The sequence below is a fragment of the Parambassis ranga genome, chromosome 9 (assembly GCF_900634625.1).
Source record: "Parambassis ranga chromosome 9, fParRan2.1, whole genome shotgun sequence".
NCBI lineage: Eukaryota > Metazoa > Chordata > Actinopteri > Ambassidae > Parambassis > Parambassis ranga.
Window position 1 is genome coordinate 4,640,252 of NC_041030.1, and position 21,027 is coordinate 4,661,278.

Here is a 21,027-nt window from a genome sequence, read left to right on the forward strand (position 1 = left end):
GAGTGATGTTGTGTTTGCATTACTTTCCTTAAAGAACAGTCTGGATGTTTACTGCAGTGAAACATTGTGTTGGTATTAAAGGAAAATGACAGCAAATCAGCAGCTGTGTTGTTGTGGCTCTCCACAGCGTGTCTGTTATTTGTGTAGCGTGTCTTCCAGTCTATTCATTTACCCACAGTGCCTGAGTGGGTGTTGATGCTCTGGGCCAGCACTCAGCATTGTTCAAAAACACTCCCACCTCTGTGCTGTGCTGTATATCCAGATACTTCTGATCAGCACAAACAGGCCTGACTGTGGTTCATTTCATACACTCATCATTGTACAGCAGTGTTTTGATGGTTGGTACACATGCAGGCCCACTGCAGCCTGAAGGGCCCCTGAAAGGGTTCATGTTAGTTTAAATATAATGACCCAAATAAATAAACAATGCTATAATTCTGCTATAAAAGTCAAAAGAAGGCAGCATTAGGGTCAGTCTGTCCTCCTGACATCATCATACACTTTCCCTGCCTGCCTGCTGCTCAGCTCTGGCCGGCCTCCTCTTACCCGTGGGTGGAGTTACATCCCCCGACGTGCTGGTGAAGCGGGTTCCTAAGACAACCCATGAAACATGCATTTGCATTAGCGAGGCTTGTTTCACCGCCGACGCTGTCAACGCAGAGTCGACTCGGGCTGCAGGGGAGCTGAATGCACCGGCTGCTGCAAGAGAGAGAGACGCTGCGAGGGGGACAAAGTGTGGAAAGAAGCGGCTCAGAGAGCGGACAGCCGCGGACATATGATGCAAAGTGTTTCACTCTCACTTTAAAGCCGAGCTGCTTTTAACTGCACGACGCCGGGATTCAGTTAATGTGAGTATGTTTATGTTATCTGCGCAATAGTCGATGCAAACTTACTGTCAGACAATATATCACAGTGGCGCTGTTCAGTGGTTCCCAACATAAGACTCAGCATCCCGAAAGGGGCCCCCAAAATAAATCAGAGAGGTCCTCAAACTTTAAAGCTGCACTAATAAATATTTATAATAATAAAATGAAAGTGTAATGTTTTAGTATTTTAGTATTATGTGTTTCCTGCGGGCAAGTTGTGGAATATAGTGGAACTTTTCACAGAACAGGTTAGATTTTTCAGCTGGTGGAGACCAAAACAGAGAAAAGAACAGTGCTCTGTTCACAGCTGTCTGAATGACAAAGTGATCAAGTACGGTAAGTCTAATAAGCTTCTGTGTGCTCATATAGCACAGTTTGTCTTTTTTTCTGTAATCAATTGTTTATTCTGTAGGCAGGTTGAGAAAGTAGTAATCCAAAAATCAGATAATGCAGCTTTAAAAGTGAACTAACATTATGGGAAATATGGAGGAAATACTTCTTTTAATAATGCTGTATTTTTGTGAAATATCCACTTGTATATAAACTTGCCTGTGGATGAAACACTATGAGAACACTTTTGGGTTACATCTCTTTGCTAAGGCTGGGATGTGTGATGAGGAGGGATCACAAGACAGTGGGGTTGGGGAACCACAAGGAAATCTGTGAAGTGTAATTCAAACTGAGCAGACACGGTGTGTAAGTCACTGTAAAGTCATTTCATTGATTTTGATTATCAGCTAGGTCATGCTATGCAGAGATATTTTGGTAAATATGTCACATGGCAGCTGTCTCACCGTCCTGTGTCTTGTCCAGAACATTAAATTTTTTTTTTTTTGGAAATGTGAGATCCATGCCTGCCAGTCATCATGGTCTTCATATTAGTTTTCCGTGTGGCTTGCTTGTGTGTTGTTTCTGTAGAAAGTCCCGTGTCTGTGCTTGTGCTCATGTGTTGTTGCATGCGTGTGGTTCCTCCTCAGTGTCTGCACAGCGACCACTGGTTCTGTTTCACCACCAACAAGATGCACATGAATAGCTTATTAAGTCAATGGAGTAAGTATTGATATTTTCCACATATTTCACATAAAATGTTTGCACTGCAAAGAAATGAAGAGTCTTCTTGATGCATGTTGGACTGAACAGAGAATCCACAGCCTTGTGCTGAGCTGTGTGTGCATTTGCTTGATGTCAGTGTGCCACCATCCTTTGCAGCACTCTCTGTATGTGTTAAATCCTCGTGCGTTGGCACTTTAAGCAGGTGTCATGCAGTAATTGTGTTTAGGTCTGCATTGTTCTGAAATAGAAAGACTTTCACTCAGCATCCAGCCAGTCTGAACATGTCCAAAGATGGTGCGTCATAGAAGTGTCCTGTTACCACCTCTCCATGTTCAACATGTCCTCTGCAGGCTATTCTTTTTTTTTATTCACAAATTTAGTGTTAGATGTTAAGATGTTAACTGTACACAAAGATGCGCTACAAAACAATTAACGACGTGAATAATCTGTATGATAATCATCATCATCATAAATATGAATAATTTATAATTCATATTTTAGATAACAATAATAATGTGCATTCTAGCACCATCTACTGGCAGCAGCAAATTACTGTACTTCCACAAGTGTTCAGCCGAGGCAACAATGAATTTAGTTTTTAATTTTGCCAATATAATTATTGTAGCTCATGCACTTTGACTTTGTCTGAGTCAAATGTTGTTGCCATGGCAACATGTCATTTTCCATGAAACAGAAAATGATTATAGTCAAACTAAATAGACTTAAATGCACCAAATCTGACACATGTAGCAGACGTTAGTGAAACACCATGTGTTGTATGTTGGTGTTTCCAAAATTTCATAGACACAGAACTGTCATGACCAGATTCATACCAAAGCCCCCACAGGAAGGCAGCCATTTTGAAGCAATGTGTTCAAATCAGGGGCTGTGTGACAAGACAAAGCTGTGCTATTACTTTTTTTTGGAGACTGTGGCTGACAAATGTGTCTTTTTTCTTAATAATGAAAGATGCATCAGGTGGATCCATCATAGCCCAACATATCATATTGTGTCCCATGATAACTCTAAACTTTAATATGAACTGCAGGTTGCTAGGTGACAGAAGCAGCGCATCATGATGAAGTTTTCCTCAGACTAGACAGGCCTACACTGCTAATTGGACATTCTCCAAAAGGATGCAGCACAGTTCTGCATTGGTGATATGCACACAAGTAGAGCCTGAAAATCTCTGCTTTAATATTTACATACAACTTTCATGTTCAAACATTATACTACTTTTAAGTTTGAAAAAGTCCTGACCTAAATGTAGTCGCAGAGGGCTGGTGTAACAGCCCTGAAGGCCACAGTTTGTTTTTGTTTTCTTTTTTTTTTCCACGCCAACAGCCTCGCTCGGACTTCACAATGACGGCGGTGGAAAGCGCGCACTGACACGCTAACACAATTGGCAGGGTTTTGTCAATCAAAGTCAGGGGAATCAACCCCGGCTATTCAAGCTGCTTTTGTTCATTCGGCTTGGTTCTGAACAATCGCTGTTACTTTGAGCACTGACGCAGAAACGCTTACAGTGCAGCTCTATCATCTAGCTGTCACTCTCTCTGCCTCTCTTTCCTGCTGTCACCTCTCATTCTCTCTGCCATCTTGGCTGGTTGGTTTCCAGTTTTTTTTCCCCTATAGAGTCATCATTTGAATTTGTATCACTTTGAATATATTAACATTTTAATAGAACTGTTTTGTTGTACCTGAGTTATGTCAATGCACCAGTTTCTGCAGTTTCGTCTGTTCCTGTTTCTGCTTCTTCATCTTGCATGTCTCACTCTCCTCTTCTATTTCCACTCTTGGCTTCTTTTAAAATCTGTTACATCATTCATAGGTTTTGGAACAAATTTGCAGGCCTGTACTTTGGGTTTACCACTTGTTGTGATATCCATGACATGCCAGAACATCCGCATTTAGACCTCAGAATGACGATGTGCTTACATCGCTTACGTCAACATTTCGACACCACTCTAAAGATTCACTGTAGTATCAGTTCACCTCTGTTACAAAGTGTTTTCAGCTGGGCCTTTGCGTTTTTCACACTTGGGATTGAAAAGTTAAAACAAGCAAAAAAGCAGGAAATACGGTGCCATAACAACCTGCTGTGAGTTTAACCTTGCGCCTGACCGCACATGCCATCGAGCAGAATACCAAGGCTGGCCATGACCGCGCTGACGTCCTCCCAGCTGATAAGGAATGCCATTCAGGAAGGTTTTGCTGTATTAAAATAGTTCACACCGAAGTGAGATTTTTCCGCATAACTTCGTCAGTCAACGCAAGGATTCTCTCAGAGGAATAACATGGGAAAGCAGACAGTATGTCAGTGTGTGACTGTGTTTATGCACGTCAGTCCAATGACTTCTGAGCATCCACGAAGGACTCTGCCACCTTCCAAACGTGTGTTGTTAGGCGGCGTCAGGGTGGTGACTCACATGTGATAGTAGTCGCACTATGTGGCTCACTGTTCCCTTTTACACCAAACAGGTGTTAATAAAGTTGATGGCACGCAAATTTCCTAGAGAGGATAAGCACTGCTGGAGCGTAGCCACGTGACTCTGAACTCTAAGTTGTTTCTGTAACAAAACTGAATTTGAAGCTGCATGTATGCAGGATAGTGTTACAGAGACACATGTGGTAATTTAACCCTCTATACATTGTCTTGTCAGTCTCAGAGCTATGTGCCTGTGGTCAAAGTGGTTTATACCATTTAGTGTCTTCTGTGTGCCGGCATGTTTTAGATGCGACAAAGGCCTATGGAACAATAGCAGCTCGTTTTACACGAAAGTTTGCTCCTCCTGCGAGCTTTAAAGGATCCTAAGCAGCTTGTTGTGTTTTCTTTTCAGCAATTTTTATCCAGTTGAGTGATTTAAATCCATAGTGGATGTTGACTGACAGATTGTTATCAGGTATCGCCTGTCAATACATATCTAGATAAGTGTAAGTCAGTGTAATAATTTCATAGAAAATCAGAACTCTGATATATTTGAATCATATTAGATGCATAATTAATAAATTTAAGCATATACAACACTGATTAGGCCAAATAGTGTTAGAAAAATAAATCTAGCCCAAATGGGACTCCAAATTCCAATTCTGGCCAGAGTCTGGGTGGATAACAGCATCCTCTGAGCCACATTGACTTCAGGCATAAACTATGTAGCCGATGTGTCCGCTGCACCACAGCAGAGTGCTAATCTGCCCTCTAGTCATGACATTTTTGGCAGTCTAATGCATTAAAGCTTAGCGCTTAAACTTGACTCAGCCAAACCACAGTAGCTTTTAATTGCTTCATGGATTTTCCAAAGTGAGGTGAAGCTATAGTCTTGGAGCAGCAGCAGCAGCAGCCTCTGAGCTCAGTGTTGATCTGCAGGTTTTCAAAATCAGAGGTGACAACTGAGCAGATTGCTGATGTGTTAGATTAGACGTCAAATCAATGAGGGATGGCCGAAGCCAGACCACACATAGCTGTGGCTCACCACTGGCGTCAGCCGCAGTTGGTGATGCAGAATTATGTGTAATATTGCATAACATTTACTAATGCCCAAGTAATAATACTGTCCCACAGTTTGAAAAACACAAATGCATAATGTGCAATCAATGCAAATCAATGAAGTCAACGATGATCATATGTACGCACTGCATAAAAGGAACATACTGCTGAAAGATAATACATTTTATGTTACTTTTCTGCATTAGGTTTTTTTATGTTGGGCAGGTTGTGTGCAGGCAAAGCTGCAAACTCTAATGTTACAGTCCTCGAAAACCAAAACAATGTGCTAAAAGAGGCTAAAGGAGGCTTCTGAGTATCAAATAAAATGGCTGTAGTTGATTGTGAGATTTATCTCAAATATTTTAAATCACCTGCAAAGTAAATGGTGATTGTAACCTGCTGTGTAAATTTATAATCTTTTTTACACATTTGAAAACTCTTGTGTGGGTCTGTCATGAATGTTTCACACTGACATGTGCTTGGAGGTGGTGAAACACCTACAACCTAGCAATGACACATGGCATTACATGCTGCAGGTGAACCCATTTGGTCTATTAGAGCAGCATACTGGTGTCATCTAAAAATAATCCTGCATCACTAATTCAGGTTTATAAATAACAGTCCTCATGCTAAAGTCTGCAGCATAAATGACTGCTGATCATTGATGAAGTTTCAATCTAATGTGGTATTGATCTTAAATATATTCAATGGGGTATGACACACAGCCCCAGTTTTAAGTGTCCTGTTGCTTTACTAACCTATAAACGACTATATCTCCTAAGAGGTGAAAACAAAACAATGTAGCATGTATTTTGTGAATTTTGTTGTCTTCGGACAACTTGTGCCAAGTATACCGTCCTGTCGTCCTAATTGTGATAGGTTGATCGTAGCTGCAGGAGAAGTAGAGACACCTAGAAACTCCAGCAACTTTCTAACCTTATGTGCGAAAGATAGTTTTTTGTATAGAGCTGTTTGGTTATAGTCAACTTCTGTGCTGGATGAATCTAGACATGATGGACTGTCATGTAAGTGTGCGGGCCACATATCTCATGAAAGTCCAGCAGTCTTGTAATTGTTCATCTAGTGAGTCCTCGGTCCCTTCCTGTAAGTGACAAGTAGAACTCCAAGGTGAGGCATTCATTAACATTTACAGGAATCTGTGCACCGTGCATCCTTTAAAGGGGATATCTTTAATTTGGCATCATGGTTTGATGTTTATTGAAAACTGCAAAAAAAGTAATATTATGAAACAATTGTATACATAAATGGACTCAGCCGGTTCATGAAGCCTCTCAGCAGTTGTAAACACAGACTCTAGTGGAGGTCTTTTCTTGGAACAGTGTGTCCACTTAGGAAATGATACATTATATATTTCTTCTTCTGTGTCTTTCCACTCCACTGACCTCACTCACTGTCTTACTTTACTACGTGCTTAAGATCACGTTACGCTGACTTGTTTGTGTTTTACCTTAAAAGTAGTTGAAGCAGCTACTTTATCTGTGTTGTTTTTGTTTGTTTGCAACATCTAAGTGCCATCTGGATGATTTAGAGAAGGAATACTCCACAGTGTTTACAGCTCTGATTTCACAACCCTTAACCATGATGAGAATGTAAATATACTAAGATACAATAGAAAGCTGTTGTGGTGGTTATGGCAGTAATGTGCTCTGCCCTGTGGTACACCTCCTAATACCACAGCGAGGCTGTAATGTGGTTGTTGCAGCTGGAGCTGCATGGAAAAAGACGTCATGGATGACTGTAACTTAAGGGCCATGTCTTAGAGGGGATGGTGGAGGTGGCAGCGGTCAGAAAATGACTGATGGGGGTTTTAGTCGGTTAAAGAATTGGGTGGATTTTAAAGTTACATCATAATAAAGACTGGGATAGATCCCAGCATTAGCACTATACTAGCTGATCTATGTTTGCTGTAAGTGATGCTGTTTTAACCATAGGATTGTAGTGCATTAGCATGCAAGGGTTTGCTACTTAATACTGCTTTGCACTGATTGTCATCACTATGGCAACGTACACCGATATGTTATTTAGACTTTGGATGACAGACAAATCGTTCATGTTATGGTACCTGGTGGGTCGTTGTAGTGCTAATTATGCTGACCACGTTGTGCACATGTATGTTATGGTTCACAGCCTCTCATATGCATAGTTTATCCTTCTGGAGTTTCACTTTACATTGTATCATGAGCCACACATTGGAATTAATGATGTGTAACAAAAAATATTTACTTAAGTAATAAATTAATTTCAGTAAATTGTACTAAGGCTTATAAAATAGTTTAAAAAACTGATTTAGGTAAGAATGTAAAGCATTAACAAAGTTAGTAAGGTGCATCTTCTGGAGACCATTAATGTAGGGCTGCAACAAACACGTATTTTGATACTCAGATACTCGCCGATTATTTTTGCGAGTACTTGGATCACACATAAATGTCATAGTTTTCCCATAGATACGGGTGCATCTAGCAGAAGGTGGATACCTGCGTTGGACCGCTGCAGTGTGATTGCTTTAGCCTGCGCCAAAAAGAGTGTGAGAGTGAGTGAGTGTGTTCAAACGGCTCACCCGCGTTTAGAACCCGGGACCTCTTGTGCCCAAAATGCTGATCATCCCGCTACACCACGAGAGAATCATCCCCAATGATGTCACTAACGAGTCATCGAGTACTAAATTAGTTGTCAATGCATTTTGCCCTCGAATATTACTTGAGTAATCATTGCAGCCCTACATGAATGTTTGTAGAGATTTTTTTGGACATCCTAGGCCACTGGACTCATAGCACAGTTTTCTGAAGACATTTCACAACTCAGTCGACTCGATTTATAACTGTGGATATAACATGACCTGGATGAATGAGATGTAGACGTCTGGATGTAGCACAGGTGTTGCGGTAATACTTGTTCCTGCTTGGCCAAAATCAATGAAGGACCACCACAAAGTCCATGATAGGAGGCAAGAGGGAGGGTGGTGGCCAGATTTTCAAACTCGGGTTTGATTTTCATTAGGTGCTGTTAAAATTTTAGAGGTGTATTGTAGTGCATTGATTTCACTTGTTCACTGTTGCTTTTACTACATCCCATGTTTAAATTACTTAATTAAGGTTTAAAAACCATTTGGTTAGGCTTAGAAAAAAATGACAGTGAAGTCTTTGGTACTATGGTAGTGTCCATGCTTAATCCGGCACCTTTGCAATCCTCCAAACCACCAGGTGTTGCATCGTATAATTCCGACCTCGGTAAGACCGAGGTAGGACAGGGTACGCACATGCATCATGCGGTTTCTTTTGGCTTGTTTGTTCTTCCATTTTTTGTTTTTGTTTGTTTTGTTGGTCCAGAACGCAGTTGATTCCATTGTGGCCATGTCGAAAATAAACTCTGGGCAAACACATGTTTACATGCGGCTTTCGTACGCAACCCAGATACTGTCCAGGTGAACCTGGAGGTATGATGTTGCTAGCTAGATTCACTGCATTTGCGTTCAGACCTTAGCAGGTCCAGGTTGAAATCAATCCGGCTTCAACTGGATTTGTGCTGTTCAGATTGAGAAAAAAAATCAATCCTATAGCGGGATTTTGCCCGAATTGATTGCGCAAGTCTAAAGGGGGTCTTAACCTCTTCCAGTTTAAAGATGAAAACATAGTGCCAAAATGCTCCCTTTGACTTTATATATGTGACAGTTTGAGACCATGACCATGCATCCATGTGTGACAGAGTGAAACCACACTGTGACATCACTTAGGGGCTAATGAAAAGGTTTGATCCTGGTAGTGTTAGAAAAGAAGCCAAGGATCCTTCAGAGCTTTCTGTTTAGTGGTGGTTGTTAGAGTCTGACCCCTGTTTTAAACTATACAGTTCACTGTTGTCCTTTAAGGATTGTCCCATGGAGGTGAGTTGTGTTGTGCTCTTGTGAAGTATTTTGTTTCCCTAGTTTTCAGATCAGGGATAAGGCACTGCATTTATATGCCTATATGTATAATAGGAGAAACCTGAAGTATGGTTGTAAACAACAAAATTATCTGTGTTTTCTCTGATGCATTGAGGCCATCTGGGAGTCTCACCATATCAGGCAGAACCTCACTCTGTGGTTATGTATGGCATCAAAACAAACAGTGCAGATTTATTGCACAACAGAGTGACACCCCGACTCCCAGTGGAAACACTGTCCGAGAGATAGAGAGAGATGCTTCACTCTATATTTTTTTTTCTTTGTGCAAAGAAAAATCCTGTTTGAGAACAACACAGCACTTGTACGAGATGGACGAGTGGGTTGGAAACAGTGTTGGAGGTCACACAGCACAATGTATCTCTGTCCGTTTCTGCTGCCTCCCACCACAACACTGAACTCATCCAGTGTTTGAGGCAAAGCTCAATGTTTGGCAAGTTCATTCTAAAGAGGAAAAGTGCAACATGGTGAAGTCAACAACCAAAAACAAGGTCAGAGGTGAACCAGTAGCATTGTTGCCATGGGTTTCAACTGAACATGTGTGAGATCGTTTTTTTCCAGACTATACAGTTGAAATAAAACGAGTAAATGAGTAATTTGTAGATTTCTTTTTGTTTCCTCCTTCCTTGTGTCTTTATGCTAAGAAGCTAACCACAACCTTCTGTAAACAGGAACCTGTTGGTCAGTGTCTATCACAAGGTCTTTGACCCCGTTCACACTGGGGAAATCAATCCGGCTAGAGTGGGATTCGGGCCGTATCTGGATATATCCGGATAGTTTCCAATCCACCTTGGAGGTGAATCTAGCCGGATTGGCTTATATATAGCTCAGGTCTGAATGCATATGCGGCTAGGGAATCCCACTAGTGATGTGATACTTCCGGTTCACGGGGACAGTGTCCGGGTTGCGTACAAAAGCCGTATGTAAACAATCATCAAACCACGACAGGGCTACAAAGAAATAAACTGCTTTTTGAGCAGAAAAAAAATACGAAGGAACGAGCGACACGGGTCAAAAAAAACGTACGATGTATGCGCACACCTGAACGGACTCTGTATATTACCTTTTCTGTTTGGGCTATTTTAATGCTGTTCCTTCAAATAATCAATAAACAAAAAGAGCACCATCAAACTGCCTTTTCACAGCCATATTGCCTCTTTCTGTGCTTTCAGAACCGATCAAAATCCTTGGCTGAGCAGTGAAAAGTCCAGTTGCCTTGCTTCAACCTTCTGAATGACAATTACCTGGATGACTGTGAATCTTCATCAACTAGCTAGATTTACACTGAATGACCTGCACCATTATTATTACTGTAGATCTGATCTTTTACTAGGTATTGGCATCAGATGCTCATATCAATTGATACAGCATCTATTCCACTTGGACCAAAGTAAAAATAAAACCTGCTTTGATGGTTGCCCTGCAGCATTCAGTCACATCCCTGTTTGATGATGTGTCTGCAGTGACCTATACACACAACCCTGAACGGTAAAAATGGCACACAGTGAGACATCACAAAGACAGTCAGATGTAAAGTTCACAGGGCTTCATGGTGAGGTTATTCTCACATCAGAGAGGAGAGGGCTCATGTTGATCATGATGCTTAGACTGAAGCAAATACAGAAGGACAGGAGTGAAAAGGATTTCCTCTGTCCTCCCCTCCACCCATCCACTGCACAGAAGCTCACAATAAGTCCTCTTATAAATCCACATGCCAGTCCAAAGTGATGGATGAAGGTAAAAGGCCTGAATCCCACAGAGCTAGAGCAAACATGAATCTTGTAACTAAGCAGCCAAAGCTTTCCAAGCATGCAGCAGGAGGGGTGCAAGGGTAAATAAAAAGGCTATAAATCACGACCTTGGGCCAGAGCAGAGATTACAATGTAAACAGCCACCAGAGATAAAAATCTGAAGTTAAAGAACAATACATTGGGAGGCGCATCCAGAGTTTTCCAATCAGTGTCAACCAATCTGAATACCAGTAAAAATTAAAGAGCAAAAACGGCCTTGTGAAATTTAGAGAAACCCAATATATGCATTTGTTGTGTGCATATAGCACGGACGTTCCTGTATTTTACTCTGTGCTGGTTGGTATCAAATATCAAATGGAAATCAGGTGGAGGTGTTTGTTTTGGCCTGAGAGCAGCACAACCTGATACCATTGGTACTACTGGTCTCTGTAGTATATCCAACACAGACCTGCAGCTGAGGAGCAGGAAGGGAAAAAATGCATTTACCTGTGAAAACTCATATGAATAACTGGTGTACAGTTAGAGTTCAGGTTAAAAAGATGGTAACATACACACATATTCATTTATTCATTTTTATAATAATCTCTTTAAAAATGTCCCCTGGTGTCCTGTAAACATCTTATCTAAACTTATAAGCCATCAGGAGCATGAGAAGACTTGTAGGCTAAAAGCTAAAACAATTTAGTTAGTGCACGTATGTACTGCACTGTACCACATTGCCTATTGGTCAAAATTAGTGTGTTTCACAGATTTATACACTGCCAGATATTTTTTGGGTTTTGTGAATCAAAAAAGACTGATCATAGATTTTTTGCAGTTCTTCATATGTAATCTTCGATTTCATGTTTCTTTTCACATTTTAGGCATTAACAAGATCATAAAAAATACTTTCACAATACAGTATTATGAGATAAACTTCTTCCACCTCAAACATGCTTCTCCTCTATTTACATGACCACCATGAGTCCCATCTAGGTTATCATATTCTGATCTGTTAAAAAAAGTTGTCATGGTGCTTTTACATGCAATACGTGTGCACCAAATACATTAAAAAAGAAGAACAGGAATTCTTTCTTTTTAAAATTACCACTTAAGTCCACCTATTTTATTAAATTTGTGCAGTCATAAATGGAAACTCACCGACATCTTTGGACATACATCACTCTTGACAGGTCTGGATGGAGTGTGTGTGTGTGTGTGTGTGTGTGTGGTGAACCTCTATTTTAAGCCTCACATTATTCACTGTCTTTGTTTCACCCTGTAAAGTGGAAGCACTTTCCCCTCATCTATCCAGCTAATACAGCTGGAAGTGTGAGTGTGGAATTAGCCCTTTGTGAGCTCCTCTTTCTTTCAGGGCTGCTTTCATTAGTTAAATGCAGAAATTGCCCTTTTGGTTGCTGCACAGTCTGCACCCAAGTTTGGGTGTTCTATTCAGCAGAGAGTGTAGGGTCAGCATATGCTATAATGTCTAACTGCTAATGATTGCACAGAATATATATATAAATCTACATGTTGCTGATGCGGCGCTATTATATATTATCTTAGAAAAACTTCCCAGGTAATATTTTTGATGGATTATGAGAAGCAGGAGTGTACAGTGGGGTGATTAACAGTCAATCACATTAATACATTATCTTCTAATCCAGTCGTCCTTTCAACTGAATTAAAGATGGAGCATTTTCTCCTCATTTCACTTAGATTTAAAAGGCTTTTACAAAAAGTGATGGTATAAATAACAATACATACAAATACTACTAAAAATATGGATCTAACCACATATGATAAATGCTAACAAGCTAATTAAATAGGGAACTTGCGTTTGTTGTTAGGGAGCAGTGGTGCCCATGTCCACTGAGGCTAATGGGTCAATGCTGGCTGCAGGGGCGAGTTCTGCATGAATAGGAGGCTAAAAAGCTAAATTATTTACCCCCTGCTTATAGACAAAAAGCTTGTTTTTTTGGCCAATACATATACAATACATGCTTTCTTCTTTCTTAGAGCAAGATGATACTTGCTAGAATTCTGCCAATGGATGATGAAGATTGCGGTTGATGCAACAGGAGATCCTTAGATACATGTCCATATAGCTTACTGGATATGTTCAATTTAAAATGGCAGACATGGTAAAGTGGTCTTTATCTTGTGATGTGTGAATACTCTCAGCGATTAAATATCAGTTACCTTTATTGTCCGGCAGTGTAATGAGGTAGATGTTTTCATTGATTTGTATCCAGTTAGTTCAGGTCCAGGTTACAGTCACCGGGCTCAGTGGAAACTAGCAGGTGTTGACTTACAGAAGTGAAGTCTACTCATCTCAGTTGTTTAACTGAAATGTCTCCACCAAGCTGCACAGCAGGAAATGTGGAGTGACTTTTTAGTGTCTAAATGAATAATCCTGCACTAAAACAAGTACTAACTCTATAAGTACTATACTCTCTAACACCTTCATCCTGTCTTGTTGTCGTTGCTTTCCCAGCGGACATCTCCAGGATGTGTGATGTGGATGTGTCCTCAGAGCCCACTAGTCCCACACTCTATGGTGAATCCTCAGACAAATACTACCATGTGGACCGCTGGCAGAAGCTCCGCACAGCTGTTCGCAAATTGGAATTCTGGGAGAACTTCAGTGCAGAGCTAATTGGGAGCGGCTTCTTCTCCAAAGTCTATAAGGTATTTCTCTGTCCTCCCATCCCTCCCTCTGCTGCCTCCTCTTGAGCAGCAATCAAAGCTTGCTTTGTTCCAGCCACTAATTAGGACATTCTTACCATACCGTGATTGGCCCACCAGCTTTGGAGAGTGTGGGGGCGCTATACTTACTCCCATCATGCTAAGAGCTTATATAATTCCAAATGTAACACCCGAAGCTGAGGCAGAGCAATTGAGTAGAGCTCATTTTTGTACATTTAGGCTTTGTCCCTGATGGAATAAGCTAGAAAGAGGCCACAGGATGAGTGAGGGAACAGGGAGGTCAGACCTTTGAGTCTTGAGTCAGATTGAAAAGTTCTTGGACTTTTAGTCTTGGCTTGATTTTAAAATCGAATCTAGAACAAAGAGGTTTTTGCCCTCCTGATTTGTGATGGCACTGCAACAATAAAAACATAAATAAGGGTCTAGAATGGATCCCTGTGGAGCACAAGTTCATTGAATATTTTTTAAAGTAGAGTAAAAGATGCCAAAGGACTAAAACATTTACAGTCACAAAGGTTATCCGTACTGACAATAACTGCCTCTAGAAACAGCAGGACTACAATCAGCCGATTTAAAAGTATCATGTTAGCTGCCAGTAACTGCTACCCCTAATGAACACCACTGCCTTTCAGGTAATGCACAGCACCTCTCGGAAGGTTATGGTGGTAAAGATCTACAAAAACGATGTGGACCAAGACAGCATCGTTCGGGAGATCAGCCTGCTGCAGAAACTGTCCCACCCCAACATCGTCAGGTAATCAAGCTCCACATCTTATCTGAAATGCTCTACTAAATTCAATTTGAAAAATTTCAAAGCATTCCTAATTCCAGGGTTCTAGTAGCCTACTTGGGAGGGGTCACCCATTTAATGGCAGTAACCTTATAAAGCTTTAAAACACATGACAAGAAAGTACAGTGAGTCCAGAAGGACAAACTGCAAACTGCTATTGGTATTTTTTTGGTATCAGGGTTGAAAAATTGCATTGAAACATCTCATTTCTGCTCAGGATTTCCCTCCTGACTCCTGCAGTCTCTCCTCTCTGTCTCGACAGGCTCTTACACCCACCCACACATCACTCTGTTCTCTCCACATCACAGCTTTACAATATTTATGGCAACCATACTTATAGAGCAGTATATTAGCAAAAACCTGGCAATATGTTAGAAGCAATCAGAATTGTTGATAATAAAAGAAATGGAGAGGTGGAGTGGATCCGAAAACCAGACAGCTTGCAGGTGCTGCTGAGTATATTTAGGAGCATGGCTGATCTTTACTGTCACTGACAAGCAGAGGTGCAGCTCGACACAAAAGAAGTGAGACCTTGGTGCTGTTTATCACTGACACTTTCATCTACAGGCGTTACATAAGATGTGAAGCCAGGCAGACATAATGTTTGTCTAAGCAATCTCATTTTTAGCCATTTAGCAAGGTCAGAACAGGAAGGTTATCAGAGTGCAGCTTATCTGCTTACAGTGTGCACGGCAGTGATAAAAAGCAGACCGCACTGTTAGACACACACCGACCTGCACAACCTGAGGCCGACACAGAATTAAATGATATCTGATGACGCTCACTTAGCAATATAGTACTCAAATGTATATTTATTCTAATTTAAATAGATTTTGTAAATTAAACTTTGCATTTGATGTTAAATTTATCACCGTTAGCATTTTCTATCAAGGTGGTCGCCACAGAAAATTGTTTGGAAAGGACAGGTGCTTTTAAAAGAATACGTGGCAGGTGATTGGCCGAATCATTTGTCAGTCACAAGCTATCCTTAATCTGATCATTGAGTCATTTAGGATTGACCTTTGAAGACTTCCAATTTGCAGTCAGCATCCTTGTAGATCATTTTTGTGTCTTTATAAAGAAAAATGTGCTGAAATGTACTATCATGTTACCACTTAGCAATTAGCAGTTAGCATGTTGGATGACTTGTCAGCTTCAAGCCTGGTGAATAGATTTTTACAGGAATCCAGCTGCCTCACAACAATATAACAGAAGAATGCAAATAGCATAAAAATAGGAGAACACTTTTATTATATTTCAGTCCAATAATATAATTTAATAACTTTTTTCATTCTAGATATCTGGGAATCTGTGTGAAAGAAGACAAACTCTATCCAATCTTAGAGGTGAGTGCTCTGGGTTTGTGAGTCATTTTTACTGTGTGTGCTGTCCCAAGAGTGGAGAGCCTACAGATTACACTGATATGAACAGGGAGTGATAATGAAATGGTGAGTGAGTTGAGTCTGGTGTTTATCACCTAATCTGATCTGTCACATGACAAAATGACCATCTGTCGGACTAACATATCAAGCCTCCTTTAAAAAGGGAATAAACTGGTATCTAACATCAGTTTCATTTATTTTATTCTGAGCCTTTTATTCCGGTGTTTGTTGGATGTTACAGTATGTGAACGGTGGCTGTCTGGAGGAGCTCCTGGCCAGGAAAGATGTCCCCCTCTGCTGGAGAGAGAAGGTGGACCTGGCCTGTGACATAAGCAGAGGAATGATCTACCTGCACTACAAGAACATTTACCACAGAGACCTCAACTCTAAGGTGAGCCTGTTAGCCTGTCCTAGCATTAGCGTTTCATCTCTTGAAAGTAAGAAGTGTGGTGTACGTAGTCTGGATGTGGATTCTGAGCAGACATCACACTGAAACATAGATTATTTTACACAAAACATTGAGTCAAAACCAAATTTACAGGACAGATTCAACGTGATCCTGCCCAAAACAGATCAAAACAGAGTCCATAGCAACGGTCTGTTTTGCATAGCGAAGGATGATGAGACTGACTAATCAACATTGAGTTTTGAACTCAACCATAGAGTGAACAACATCCCTAGTAAACAGACTACACCGTGGATTAAGGTATCTGCTTGAGGTCAGTCAGAGGAAAGGAACAACAGGGGAGATCGGATTGTCCTAGAGACCTTAGACATCTGCATCCATAAACTGGTGTGTGTGCGTGTGTGTGTGTCTTCTGGTTGCCAGGATTCTCAGAGGAAACCTTCAGTAATGCAAAGAGACAACATGACAGTCTCTATTGTCATGTTAATAGATTGTTGCTAACAGAGTGCAGTTGCTACACACGTAACTTGTTGGCGCCCACACGTACACTAAGTTTGTGGGAGAAGAGAGGCCTTTTCCCCGGCACCTAAGCCTCTCTGCATACGTCACCCTGAGGCTACTCATTTGGCTCCGACCCAGTTCCTCTGTATGCACACGGAAGCTGTCACGCTCTGACCACTGAATCCGGACTGATCCATTCATAATGTTAGTCCAGGGTGACTGACTGGATTATTACCAGATTTTTCATTGTATAACAGTATCTTATAAAGTTTTTAGAAAGACGTAAATCATACAAAAACAAAAAATTATTGAACATTTTTTTAGTGCACACAGTGTAAGTGAATTTTTTGACTGAGGCATGCAGCTTTGATGAAATATTACAACTTAAACTCATACATGGTGCATTCAAGGACCAATGAAAGATACCAGTTTGTCTGTATTTATACATGATAAATTGTGATTTAAAAGAAAATAACAATAAAGGAAGCAGTTTAGGCGATGTGATGGACTGGTGACCTGTCCAGGGTGTAGCCTGCCTGTTACCCATAGTTAGTGGGGATAGGCTCCAGTCCCCCATGACCCTGCACTGGAGGACGAAGCGGGTTAATGGATAATGGATGGATGGATGCAGTTTAGGGGGTTAATGACTACTAAAGCACAAACAGGTTCACACACTGATTAGGAGCTCAGTAATTACAGACAGGTTGAAATGATTTAACTTGATGTCTTTTTTTAGGCGCCTTATCTGGCTAATGAAACCTGAAACTAATTTAGATCTTCAATCTAAATTAGTTTCAGGTTTAATGTTTTAGAATAAAAGACTAAAAATCAGGAATGTGTTTTATTTTGTATACAGCAATTCAGAAAGTTTCTTATTGACACTTTTAAATTTGGTTAAAAAAACAAAGAAAGGATTAAGTCACAAACTACATGAATCCAGCTAAGTTGCTGAACACATGAAGCTTGTGACGTCAACGCTTTGTGGCTTCTAAAAGGCAAATCTCCTTCCAAAGCCCCCTGAAATAATGCTGTCATTTTGGGGCCCCTTTTAATGAGTTTTTTTCTTCGACAAGAGCTTTTCTACTTTTGTTCCCCAAACTGTTGCTTTCCTGCGCAGAGAGGCTAAATTAAGAGCTGGAGTCTGAAGTTTTCCCCCAGGAGAGCCTCCTAATGACAGGCTACTGGATGGAAAATGCAAGTTGTGCAATGGGAGCCACATGACAAAGACGTCTCACACATACACACACACACGACGTCTCTCTCAAACACACACACACAGAGTCTTACAAACAGATTTACACACATGCAGCCATGCCATGCAAACCCACCACGCTCAGGCCTCATACACTGCACACACACATTTAGGGCCACCCACTGTTGTTATGCAACTGCAGCTCTGAGCAGCTCACCCACTTCCTGCCTCTCATCACACCTCCTGTTCTTCACCAATAAACTCAGTCAGGTTTTGCTGTTTCCCTTTGAAAGTTTGTATCTAAATAACCTCAGCGTGACAGAGGCTACCACACACAGGAAGCCAACCAGTCACACTCCCACTCTGTTGTGCACAGAGCTCTTCACATGAGTCCCAGGTGAATTATTTAGTGTGCTGGAAAGGTGCTGATAGCCGATCTATTGAGCCGTTTGATAAGTAGACAGACTACAGACAGGCTGATTGTCTGGTAGCTGTTCCAGGAAACACATTCAAGCACAATGGAAGCACATATAAAGATCTGTCATCACAAGACAAAGAGAACAAAATGAGCCATTGATGCACACAGACTTTCCAGCCTTATGATGCCCTCTGCTGGAAAATGATCTCATTGCAGTTTTTTTTTCCTCTGTCTTTCCAGAACTGTTTGATCCGGGTGACGCCTCGAGGTCGGGAGGCCCTGGTGACTGACTTCGGCCTGGCCAGGGAAGTGGTGGAGCTCCCGGTGAAGGACCCCGGCAGAAAGCTCTCGCTGGTGGGCTCTGCTTTCTGGATGGCTCCCGAGATGCTCCGAGGAGAGCCCTACGACCGCAAGGTAGCCATCCTGCTGGACTGACATCAGCTGTTGGGGAGAATGGTGCATTCTTAGTACATTCTAGGATGTTGCTGTTCTCATATATGTGGGATTTTTTTTTTGTATGTCGCATGTTCCAGGTGGATGTTTTCTCCTTCGGCATAGTGCTCTGTGAAATCCTGGCCCGGATCCCTGCTGACCCAGAGATACTTCCCAGAACACAGGTAAAGCCACCTGCCAAAGAGATTGTATCAGCATTATTATTTTAACATCAGTAACACTTTGTTTGACAGTATAAACACGTTAAATGTGATGTGTTGCAGGACTATGGGCTGGATGTGAATGCATTCAGGGAGCTGGTGAATGACTGTCCTCAGCGTCTCCTGGAGTTAGCAGCCAGCTGCTGTATGGTACGTACAAACATTTGAACATGTAGAGGACTCTAAACCAAATGCTAATGTTAGCCACAGAAGCAACAGTCAGATTTATCATAGATCACAGAAGTGTAAAACAGGCCACGGTATAGGTTTAGTCACACTCACGCTGGCCTTGCTGCATTTTTTGTGTGATTTTTCCTGACCTTTGTGGTGATGTAACCTCACCTGATTGGTGGTGTGTTCAAAAGCCAGCAACACTGGGACATTCTGAGTGATGCAGAGTGATACTGTCATTCTGCCATTTTGGACACTGAACATGAACGTATTGTAGCTTCTGGCTGTTGTGTAAATTAAAAAAAAAGTGTTTAGAATATGAAAATGAATTTGATGATGTCATGATGTATGTGAATAGTAGTACAGTGATCAAATAAACTTACGTGCATGTACATTTTTAACTTTACCCTATGTATTTAAATATGTAAGGGCTCAGTGAATAAGACTCATCCATATTGTTGGTCCTATTTTTTTTAATGATTTTTTTGCCACCTCTCTCCCTATCTAAGGTGGAGTCCTTCCGACGGCCAGCATTCACAGAGTTGCTGGACGAGTTGGGAGAAGTCGCTGAGAGCCTGGAGCTGCCGCCAAGATCTGAACTGACTACAAGTTGAGCTATGTGTCTAGAATCAGCACCTGTCCAGCATCAGGACCAGAGGATTGTTAACAGTCACCGCATCGACAGGAAGCTCATCAAAACACACACACACACAGACACACACTTTGATATTTCTGTGGCATCCTTCTGCTCCTACTCAGTCGAACTTGTCTTCACTGAGGCGCCTCAGACACACAGAACTGAGATGTGCTTTCAGAGGGTGGTGGAAACTCCTCTGACTTCTCATGTACACTTTGCTCTGACACATTAGTGTACAGGTGATTTGTAATTAGACTCTTCGTTGAGGCTCTGTAGGCCTAGATGCTTGTCTCTTTATGAGGACTTCTACAGGGAGGTCACTTCACACAGGGTGGGACACAAACTGCTTCAGACAGCAGAGCAGCTGTAGATTTGAAGGTTGGCTTTGAAGGTGATATTGGCATTTAACTATTATTTCCACCAAACTGGATTGTGCAGTAAATCATCAGCAGTCCAGTCCAGTCTTTGCTTCGTCAGATTTTGTTGCTTTTTTCCAGTTATTGAAGTTACTTTGAGCTAAATATGTGCATGTAAATATTTAAGCTATTGTTTTTGCTCACTATTTGTTTTATTGTTACTATTATTTTTAATTCTGCCACTTTTTTTCCTTTTTTTGGGGGGGGGGGTGGTTAAGGGTCTAGTACACTCTGGTTTTGTGTGAGATTTTTCAGGCAGCTACAGAACAAAATGCATAAAGTTTCTATCCCACTCCCTGTTTTAGATGGGGAAGAAATACAATGAATTAAAGCTTTATTTAGACAGTTGTATCCATTCAATGGAGTAAATATTCATTCACATTCCACCGTTTCCTTTGAATCATCTATTAAATAAAATGATAAAAAAATGCCTGACGTGTGAGACTGTATTCACTAGTCTGAGGACATACAGTGGGATATCTAATACTGGACACAAAGATGGTGCTGTGATAAATACCTGCACGAGCGATTGATCGTCCTTCTGCTTCCATCTATAACTAAGATCTTGTCAGTTTGGTGTGTTAACATGTTCAGCACCTCACCCCCAACATTTATGAACTCCCTAAAATGGCAACAGGAAGTAAAATAAAACCAAAATATC

At 41.2% G+C, this 21,027-nt stretch overlaps 1 protein-coding gene across 3 annotated transcripts; it reads left to right on the forward strand.

Moving 5' to 3' along the window:
* The first annotated feature begins 512 nt into the window (after positions 1-512).
* LOC114441950 (dual specificity testis-specific protein kinase 1) lies at positions 513-20,796 on the forward strand. Of its 3 annotated transcripts, none has more exons than XM_028415150.1 (10): positions 513-848; positions 1,785-1,916; positions 13,589-13,782; positions 14,433-14,554; positions 15,888-15,936; positions 16,214-16,363; positions 18,730-18,903; positions 19,023-19,106; positions 19,206-19,292; positions 19,823-20,796. In XM_028415150.1, the coding sequence occupies exons 2-10, from the start codon at positions 1,811-1,813 to the stop codon at positions 19,925-19,927; spliced, it is 1,071 nt and encodes a 356-aa protein (XP_028270951.1). In that variant the 5' UTR covers positions 513-848; positions 1,785-1,810; the 3' UTR covers positions 19,928-20,796. The 3 variants fall into 3 exon arrangements, with proteins under 3 accessions (XP_028270951.1, XP_028270952.1, XP_028270953.1); XM_028415151.1 differs by having other exon boundaries at positions 516-848; positions 1,844-1,916; XM_028415152.1 differs by lacking the exon at positions 1,785-1,916 and having other exon boundaries at positions 516-848.
* Positions 20,797-21,027: the final 231 nt, after the last annotated feature.